General features: G+C 41.7%; 1 protein-coding gene across 1 annotated transcript; it reads right to left on the bottom strand.

The window, feature by feature from the left end:
• Positions 1-698: 698 nt before the first annotated feature.
• On the bottom strand, positions 699-10,501 carry clrn3 (clarin 3). The gene is made up of 3 exons (XM_080205276.1): positions 10,114-10,501; positions 7,071-7,253; positions 699-2,135 (listed from the first exon to the last, which is right to left on the bottom strand). Exons 1-3 carry the CDS (start codon positions 10,343-10,345, stop codon positions 1,858-1,860), a joined length of 693 nt encoding a protein of 230 aa, XP_080061402.1. The 5' UTR covers positions 10,346-10,501; the 3' UTR covers positions 699-1,857.
• Between the last annotated feature and the right edge of the window lie 425 nt (positions 10,502-10,926).

Below are 10,926 nucleotides of genomic sequence, written 5' to 3'. Positions count from 1 at the left end.
ACCATTTGCAAGTTCCCCTCCAAGCCACTCACCATCTGACTTGGAAATATATTGCTGTTTCTTTGCACTCGCTGGGTCAAAATCCCGGAATTCCCTCTCTAACGGCATTACGGGTCAACTTACAGCATGTGGACTTCAGCGATTCAAGAAGGCAGGTCACCGCCACCTTCACAAGGGCAACTAGGGATGGGCAATAAATGCTGGCCGGCCAGCAACGGCCATGTCCCACGAATGAAAATAAAATTGAATATGGGCACTGCTGGCTGGACCAACATTTATTGCCCGTCCTTAATTGTCCTTGAGAAGGTGCTAATCAGCTTCCTTCTTGAAATGCTGCAATCCCTGAGGTGTAAGTATATCATAATGTGGAGATGCCAGCGTTGGACTGGGGTAAACACAGTAAGAAGTCTCACAACACCAGGTTAAAGTCCAACAGGTTTATTTGGTAGTAAATGCCATTAGCTTTCAGAACACTGTTCCTTCGACAGGTGAGTGCTCACCTGACGAAGTAAAAATGCAGGAGCGATTAGAATGGCACTGATCTTGCAGCAGTAATGTTGGAAAAGCTGTCAGTATTCACCGTCATCACTCGACCGAAATTGACACCAACTCACAGAGCGGGATTTTCCAGCTGCTCTCGTCCCACAACTGGAAAATCCTGCCCGAGGTCAATGGACCTTTGCACGGTCCATGTCTCGCCCGCTACCATTCCCGGGGTGGGTGGGATGGGAAAACTCCGCCCTGCGGAGACAGCACATAATGCAGAAATCCAGAAGCTGCTAAGTGTGATTCTACCTTCCTCCAGTGCTGTTGAAGACTCCAACATCTCTGCGTACAGCTGGAAATCATTGAACTGGGGAGAAATTCTATATTTATGCTGTGAATCTCACTATAAACACTTTTGTAAATGTAATTTCTTGTTGAATTGGATGTAACTAGGATTTTAATGGCTTACTAAGTTTACAATTATTGCTAACACCCTCACTGGCCCCCAGAAAGCTAACTTTATATTAGTGCAATGTCAAATTTCTTGATCATGATACAAAAATTACACAAATTTAAAAATATATATATTTTTAAAGTGCATTTGTGATACTTTAGCCTCTGTTTTATTCCAATCATAATCATTCATTTGACTACCTGAAATAAGTGAATGGAGTGCCTTTAATTCACTGGGTCATTCCCTAAGAGAATCCTTCGATGTCATTGATAGCTACCCTGCTTTCTGACAGAACTGCTGCTGACAACTGGAAGTCCTTTGTGCCAGATTTATACTGCCATTGGGAAAACCATGCACTTTAGAGAAATTGCTAGATCTTTGTGGTCAGCTTTCAACTAGGCCAGTGACAAGCACCGTCATTTTGCTGCAAACCACAAAATCAAAGCGAATACTCCCCTCTGCCCCCACAAGTTTCTGTGTGCATTCCCATTCCGAAGATGTTCCTCCATCAGGAAAACAATGAACTTGTACTAACATCACAAAGCTGTGACTGCAACCAGTTTCAGACCCATTGTACTGGAAGCAGAAAATCGACCTTCACAAATTCTGATGTTATGATCTGTGCAGTTTACATTCAACTCCAAAATCCTGGAAACTGATGTTTGCAAAATGTTCCATTCCATTTTGGGTCTCTTTTCTGTCAGTGGTGGTCCTGTCAGATAGTAACAGCAATTGTGCTATGTCTAGACAACATGTTGAACTGAAGGAATCATAATTTTGATGTTATTGCTGAAAATCTACCTTGTCATAATCACAAAGTCAGTATGAATTCAACCAGATTACTTGGCACTCCGACAATCTTTATCGTATTAAATTTTTCCCTTTTCAGTCACTAAACGTTCATCTATAATCTACAACTAATACATCAAAACATCTCTGGGTGCATTTTCCGTTGGCCTACTCTGCTCCCTTTCTTTGGTATAATTTGCATTTTGATATGCATAGACAATTCCAATTGTGGTAATATTAAGAGCCAGAGATAGCAAGATAAGCCAAAATGAATACTCATAGCTGTCAGTCTTTAAATTGAATGTAACCAGGCTCTCTTTAATCGCATTTCTCATCAATACTGTGGATAAATTGTTCACTGCTGTATTCACTGCAAACAGAACCATCGCCAGAAATGTCGAAACACCTGAAAGAAACAGGTTATCTGTCACTATTTTACATTGAAATAATTAACAATACAAAGTTTAGAAGGTGCCTCATCCTTTGTGCGTTTTCAAAATTAATAACCCAGCTATTAACAATACTGATAACGAAAATCATTCTTTTTAATTGATCCTACCAATATTTAAATGGAAGATACCTTCCAGGGCATGATTTTCTAGCCATGTTCACCCCAAAACTGGAAAATCCCAGCCAACAGACCTTTCTTTCCCTGCCTGCACTAATTCCTGTGGTAGGTAGGATGGGAAAATTCCCCCCATAGTATGCTCTATTTCCGGAATTTTTCTCTTTCCATTTGTTAGGGTTAAATTTTCCAAACCACCATTGTCAATGACTGGAAAATTTAACCCAAACTTGCCAGGCACCACCTTTGGCTGAAAAGACAGATAATGGGCTGTGGGAAAGGAAAATGGTGTTCCTTACATCAGTTTTACCAGATGGAGATTGAGGAAGTTAAGAAGCAGGACCTCTAGGGTTGTAGCCTCAGCGTTACTCCCTGTGCCAGTGAGGCTAGGAATAGGAAGATAATGCAGCTCAGCATGTGGCTAAACAGCTGGTGTAGGAGGGAAGGTTTCAGATATCTGGATTATTGGGATCTCTTCTGGGGCAGGTGGGACCTGTACAAGAAGGACAGGTTGCATCTAAACTGGAAGGACGTAAATACCCTGGCTGGGAGGTTTGCTAGTGGCACACGGGGGATCTAAACTTGTTTGGCAGCAGGGGTGGGAAGCAAAGCGAAGGTGAATTAAGGGGAACTAGAGAGTAGAGCCAGTAAAAGTCAGATGAAGAGCCGGCAGGGTGTGATTGGTAATCAGAGAAGGTCTGGGGGACTAAAGTGCATTTGTTTCAATGTGAAAAGTGTAACAGGTAAGGCAGATGAACTTAGAACTTGGATTAGTACTTGGAACGATGATGTTGTTGCTATTACAGAGACTTGGTTAAGGGAAGGACAGGATTGGCAGCTTATCATTCCAGGATGCAGACGTTCTGGGTGGGATAGAGAGGGATGTAAAAAGGAATGGGAGAATTGCATTACTGGTTAAGGTGAATATCACAACTGTACTGCAGGAGGACACGTTGGAGGACTCATACAGCAAGGCAATTTGGCTGGAACTCAGAAATAGAAAGCGTGTAGTCTCAATGTTGGTGGTTTACTATAGGCCTCCCAACAGCTAGCAGGTGAAGGAACAGATATGTAGACAGATTTTGGCAAGGTGTAAAAGTAACAGGATTGATGTGGTGGGAGATTTTAATTTCCCCTAAATTGACTGGGACTCACTTAGTGCTAGAGGCATGAATAGGGCAGAGTTTGTAAGGAGCATCCAGAAGGGCTTCTTGAAACAGTATGTAGATAGTCCAACTAGGGAAGGAGCTGTACTAGACCTGGTATTGGTGAATGAACCTGGCCAGGTGGTTGACGTTTCAGTAAGGGAGCAGTTCGAGAACAGTGACCACAATTCAGTAAGCTTTAAGGTACTGATGTATAAGGAGCAGCGGAGTCCTCAAGTGAAGGTGCTGAATTGGAGGAAGGCTAATTACAACAATATTAGGCAGGAACTAAAGAATATAGATTGGGGGCAGGAGTTTGAGGGCAAATCAACATCTAGCATGTGGGAGGCTTTCAAGTGTAAGATGACAGCAATTCAGGACTGGCATCTTCCTGAAAGGATGAAGGGTAAGTATAGCAAGGTTCAGGAACCTTGGATAATGAGAGATGTTGTGAGCCTAGTCAAAGAGAAAAGGGAAGGCTTGGAGGCTGAGAACACACAAAGCAAGTATGAAATGTAAGGAAAGTAGAAAGAAACTTAAGCATGGAGTAAGGAGGACTAAAAGGGGTAATGAAAAATCATTGGCCAGTAGGATGAAGGAAATCCCAAGGCTTTTTATACATATATAAAGAGAAAGAGGGTAGCCAGGAAGAGGGTTGGCCCAGTTAAGGATAGGGAAGGGAATCTATGCATGGAGCCAGAGGAAATGGGCGAGGTATTAAATATGCACTTTGCATCAGTATTCACCAAAGAGAAGGACTTGGTGGATGATGAGTCTGGGAAAGGATGTGTAGATAGTTTGAGTCATGTTGAGATCAAAAAGGAGGCGGTATTGGGGTTCTTGAGAAACATTAAGGTAGACAGGTCCCCAGGGCCTGATGGAATATACCCCAGAATACTGAGAGAGGCAAGGGAGGAAATTGCTGGGGCCTTGAGAGAAATCTTTGTATCTTCATTGGCTACGGGGAAGGTCCCAGAGGATTGGAGATTAGCTAGCATTGTTCCTTTGTTTAAGAAGCAAGAATAATTTGGGTAATTACAGGCTGGTGAGCCTTACATAAGTGGTAGGGAAATTACTGGAGAGGACTTTTCGAGAAAGGATTTACTCCCACTTGGAAATAAGTGGACAAATTAGCAAGAGGCAACATGGTTTTGAGCAGGGGAGTCGTGCCTCATTAATTTGATTAAGTTTTTTGACAAAGTGATGAAGATGATTGATGGGGGTAGGGCAGTGGATGTTGTCTACGAGGACTTCAATAAGGCCTTTACATGGGAGAAGGTGAAGTCGCATAGGATCAGAGGTGAGCTGGCAAGGTGTATGCAGAACTGACTTGGTCGTAGAAGACAGGGTAGCAGTGGAAGGGTGCATTTCTGAATGGAAGGCTGTGACAAGTGATCAATGCTGGGACCTTTGCTGTTTGTAATATATATAAATGACTTGGAGGAAAATTTAACTGGTTTGGTTAGTAAGTTAGCGGACGACACAAATGTTGGTGGATTTGCAGATAGCGATGAGGACCATCAGAAGATACAGTAGGATATAGATCAGTTGTAGGCTTGGGCGGAGGAATGGCAGATGGAATTTAAAAAGATGGTTTAAAAGAGATGTACGTGGCAAGTCTTTTTTACACAGAGGGTGGTGGGTGCCTGGAACTCGCTGCCGGGGGAGGTAGTGAAAGCAGATACAATAGTGACTTTTAAGGGGAGTCTTGACAAATAGGTGAGTAGGATGGGAATGGAGGGATATTGTCCCTGGAGGGACAGGAGGTTTTAGTTCAAGTTGGGCAGAATGGTCGGTGCAGGCTTGGAGGGCCGAAGGGCCTGTTCCTGTGCTGTAATTTTCTTTGTTCTTTTAGAACAGAGTCTAAGCACATCACACAGAAAGATGAAACATCAGGAAACAAGCACTGCTGTTGCTCACCTACTGGTGGTTAATGAGCTCATTGGTTGAGTTCATGAAATAAATTGCTCAATCATTTTTTGCTTCCGATTGGAATGTAATCAAAACAGCAGGAAAAATAATTTTAAATTGAGGTTTAAGAGAAAAACAAAGGCCTGAATCTTATCATGCCGGTGGGATTTTCCCATTCCGCTGCAGTGAACAGCAATTTGGCTGGCTGCCAAATTCTCCGGCCTCACTGCAGTGAGAGCGTGACATGAACGACCAATAAGACTACGCCCAAATTCTTTCAAAATGACATTACAATCAAATAGCAATAATAATCTTGCATTCCTACTGAACTACCTAATTCAGATGACAGGATTGTATTGAAAGACTTTATTTAATGAAAGGATTGGGGCGGGGTGATTGAAAGGACAAAAGGGAAGATCTGGGATACACTAGAGGATGTTTTAAAGAAGATTGATACATTGATCCTCCAGTTTTCCCTCAGTTTCTAAGTAGAGCACTAAAGTGGCATCAGAATAACTGAAAAGTTGTTTGATAATCTTTTCCATGTTATTATGTCTGGATTAGATCACTTATAACATAATGATGCCACTTGGATGGAAGATTGGGTCTGCCAGCGGGCATAGAGGCTGGAATTCTCTGACCATTCACCCCTCCACTGCGACTATCAGCGAGAACAGAGAATTTGGAATTCAGCCAAATCTCCGTTCACTGCAGCGGGACTGGAGAATCCCAGCTGCGGGCGGGGTTGGAGAATAAGGCCCACTGGCAGCACTCTCATGGTCATGTGTTCAACAAGTCCCATTCCAGAAACTTATGCACAAGATCGAGACTGGTGCAACAATGCCATACTGAGGGAGTGCTGCACTATCAACGATGTTATATTTTGAATGAGATATTAAACAGAGGTGCCATCTACCTCTCAAGTGTAAAAAGTAAAAGGTTCCATGGCACCACTTAAGGAAGAGCAGAGGAGCTTTCCCACTTTCCCGACAAACATTTGTCTCTAATATCACCTAAAAGCAAAATTTAATTTTCATTGCAAATTGGCTATTGCATTTCCCCTGCATCACAAGCAATTCACTTTAAAAAGGCAGCACTTCATTGGCTGAGAAGAACTCTGGGACAACCTGAAGCTGTGAAAAATGCAACTTAGTGTCAAGTTCTTTCTTTAATTCTTTACCCTTAAGAAATGCTTTCATTAAAAACCTGTGCAATGGCAACACAAACCTTCTGGCAGCCAACACAGAAATAAAAACAGAAAGTGTTGGAAATACTCACTGGATCTGGCAACACCTGTGGACAGAGAAGCAGAATTAACTTTTCAAATCGAATATTCTTCAGGAGTACAGGAATGTGATGGGTTATATGCCAATGAAAGGGTTGGGGAAGGAGGGGGTAGGAAGCACAAAAGGGCAGATCTGGGATACAGAAGAGGATATTTTAAAGGAGGTTCATATTCGACTCGAAACTTTAACTCTGTTTCTCTCTCCACAGTTGTTCCTAGCACTTTTCTCACTTTTCTGTTTTTCATTTCAGATTTCCAGCATCCCAGATTGGTTTCATTACAGAACATTAGATTGGTTTAATCATGCAAAATGAAATATCAAAGATGGGGGCTATATTTAAGTTTATGTGAAATGGCAAACAAAAATAATTCAAATATTGTTTGAAAAACTCAGATTCCTTTCAAATAACAATTAATTCATTCTGTCTTACTTACAACATATGGAGCTACACACGTAGATACTGATAGGCCCACAGATGCTCTCGTATGGATTACTGATGCTATTGTACAGGGTGACTATGGCACTTAGTAGTGTAAACAACAGCCCAAAGACGAGGAACAGGATAACTAAGATATGGAGAATTCTTGCAGTGCTTGCGTTTTCAAAACTTTCCAAAACTGAAAATAAAAAGCACGCAGTAAGAGTCAGGATGTTGAGGTACAAAATCAATGAAACAAATTACCTCCTTTTTTGCAATTTTCAAGAAACTCTATATATTTACAATTTGCTTGAAGTAGTTGAAACATAGAAAATAGGAGCAGGAATAGGCCATCTGGCCCTTCAAGCCTGCTCCACTCGTCATTCCATATGATCACGGCTGATCTTCTTTCTCAATGCCATATTCCAGCACTCTCCCCACACTCCATGACACAATTAGAGTCTAGAAATCCATCTATTTTCCTCTTAAATATACTCATTCTGTGGTAGAGAATTCCTTAGATTCATCAATCTCTAAGTGAAGAAGTTCCTCCCCATCTCAATAGTAAATTGCCTAGCCTGTATCCTGAGACCATGACCCCTTGTTTCTAGACATTCCGGCCAAAGCAAACAACTTCTCTGCATCTAGCCCTGTCAGAATGTTATACCTTTCAATTAGATTCCCTCACATTCTTCGAAATTCCAGCAAATACAGGGCCAGTCAACCTAATCTCTTCTCATACAACAATCCTGCCATCCCAGGATCAGTCTGTTGAACCATTGCTGCATCCCCTCTATGGCAAGTATATCCTTTCTTAGATAACGTGACCAAAAGTGCACACACAGTGTGGGTCCATCAAGGCCCTGAACGTTAAGACATTCTTCCTCCTGTACTCAAATCCTCATGCAATGAAGGCCGACATACCATTTGCTTTCCTAGCTGCTTTCTGTACCTGCATGCTTGCTTTCAGTGACTTAGTTTACCAGGACACCCTTCTTCCATTGTAAATCAACATTTCTCAATGTATCACTATTTAAATAAATACTTAGTTTCTCCATCCAAAGTGGACAAGTTTGCATTTATCCACATTATGCTGCAGCTGCCATGTACTTGCCCACTCACCCAACTTGTCTCAAGGACAAGTACAACTTTAAAACATTTAGCTTCCTATAATATTGACTGGAATAATAAAACTGCTACCTGCTCTTTTGAGAGTTTGGCTTATATAGTCTGCTTTAGTTGGGTTTTATTTAACAATATAAATTAAACCAATTCAATCTATCTAGGATTTTGAAATAGCCTTGCAATGTATATTCCTGCTCAAAGGTTGGCTGCATAACTAAACTGAAACCTCTTTATTGGAAATATAATTCACTAATTATAACCAGAAACCAACTTATAAAACAGAGAATCTGATGACTAGGAGGAATCATTATCTACTTCAATCAAATTCGATGCTGTGGTGTGTTTTTTTAATGACCAGTCCAATAAATCATTAAAAAAAGAGGAACAAAGTCTATGAGCAGCACAGTTGTTCCATCATTTTTCTATGAAATCAATGGTTGGTTTCCAAATGATTCAATGCACAACTGTAAAACATATTATTAAATATATTATTCCAGGTTGGGGATACTAATAATGGTTTTCCAAGGAGAATTCAGCTGTTATAAGACAATCATTTGCTGGAACAAAGAGAGTCAGAAAGACTTGCACTGTCACTTCAAAATAAAGTGGTTGTTGAGTTTCTAACAGTAAATCTGATTTACAGTGTTGATTATCTTCACAATGTTGAAATACTGATGAATGCAACTTTTCTCATTTTCCTAAATTACAGCCAGTCATTTGCAGAGTGGTTTCCCAGCAGATTTCCATCTCCAAGTTGGAGGCTGCAGTTTCCAGGATGAAAAATCCCAGGCCGTTGCAACAGCAAAAGAGGTGCCAGGATATTTAAAGGAGCAGGAGCTCTCCAAAGATGTCGGCTGAGACCAAGGCCTAAGAAAAGTCCTTTTTGGTTCTCAGAGAGAAAGAGGAAGATCTTACTACACCCTTTCATAGAATCACCATAGTGCAGAAAGAGGCCATTTGACCTATTGAGCCTACGCCATAAACAATCCCACTCAGGACCTATTCCAGTAACTCTATGTATTTACCCTGCTAATCCTCCTGACACTAAGGGGCAATTTAGCATGACCAATCAACATAACCTGCACATCTTTGATCGTAGGAGGAAACTGGAGCACCCGGAGGAAACCCACGCAGACACTTCATGGTGACTGAGGCTGGAATTGAACCCATGTCCTTGGTGCTGTGAGGCAGCAGTGCTAGTCACTGGGCCACCATGGTGTCCTTTCCTTTGATTGATACACGTTTGGACTATTAGCATTGCTACATCATGCCCAGCATGCCTACTTCCCACTGGACTGTCCCTGCTGAGTGGTAGCAACTGGATGGGCTGCAGGAAAGTGAAACAGAAGAGAGGACATCAACCCCTTATTGGCCTTAACTGTGGCTAAGTAATGACTGGCAGCAGCCGTGGCAGAGGGAAAAGAATCAAGATTAGTGCGGGGAGACACTGTCATGGCCTCACCATCCCAATTTTTCTGCCTCCATTATAGTGGATGCAAATTTAGCACAAGTTCTCTCTGCAAATGCAGGGGATACAGGTAAGAAATAGAAAATATCAATGCCCCTGAACAAAATTCTTTTGTGTATTAATGTCACCATTTATTAAAAAGGGCAGATAAATCAAAATGTTAAGTGGCTCACAGTAGACCAAATTTGACTATTTCAAAATGGCCCCAATCATGTTATTACAGATTTGTAATATACTTCCATCATCAAAGGTAAATATTTGAAGAAGACTTTGCAGGTTGATGGGGAAAGACCAGGGGAGTGGACCAAATTGGATGTTTCTTTCAAAGAGCTAGCAGAGGCATAATGAATCAAGTGGCTTCATTCTGTGCTATATGATTCTATAATCCCTTCTATCACACCTGAGAATTTAAATTCTCTTGTAAATCCCAGCACAGTGCTGTGTTAACAAGAAATGCAGCAATTACCTTTGATGTTACTGTTATCTATGAGGATCGGACAACCAGATTTTTCCCATATACCATCAAACAACCCGTATTTAAGGTTCATTTCTCCAATTGCATCACCACTTCTATTCTCGCACTTTATCACAGAGTAGATCCACGACTCCGTTGCCATTATTGCAGATATTAACACACAAGTTCCCAGGCTGACTGAAAATCCTGCCGCAAACATTAACTTTTTCCTCAGAGACGGCATTTTCTTCAATTATTCTCTTCTCAGTTGTATACAAGATAATTTTAAAACAACGTACGTTTAAACTTAAATGTTTGCTATCGCAATTGGTTTTAGTTCAAAAGAGCAAGCGACCCGCATTTACAACTGCAGTCGAACTCGACAGCTTGTCTCGTGAGTTTTGCACTTTTCCGGAAGTGGTTGGAGAGTAATGGACCTTGGATCAAGACTAACAGCAATAAAGTGCTATGATGTTTGGACTCTGTACAGAGGAAATGGTTGCCATAGTTTTACTCGTTGACAGTGAAATACAGAAAAGAGATATTTGGCATCAGTTTCTGGGGCGGCATGGTGATACAGTGGTTAGCACTGCTGCCTCACAGTGCCAGGGACCCAGATTCAATTCCAGCTTTGGGTGACTGTGTGGAAATTGTACATTTTCCCCCATGTCTGCGTGGGTTTCCTCTGGGTGCTCCGGTTTCCTCCCACAATCCAAAGATGTGCAGATTAGGTGGATTGGCCATGCTAAATTGCCCCTTAGAGTCAGGGGGACTAGCTAGGTAAATATGTGGAGTTACAGGGATAGGGCCTGGGTGGAATTGTGG

Source organism: Carcharhinus amblyrhynchos, chromosome 17 (assembly GCF_965287045.1).
Source record: "Carcharhinus amblyrhynchos chromosome 17, sCarAmb.v2.hapA, whole genome shotgun sequence".
NCBI lineage: Eukaryota > Metazoa > Chordata > Chondrichthyes > Carcharhiniformes > Carcharhinidae > Carcharhinus > Carcharhinus amblyrhynchos.
Note: the sequence above shows the minus strand (reverse complement) of the source record. Positions and strands in the feature narration are given on the sequence as shown.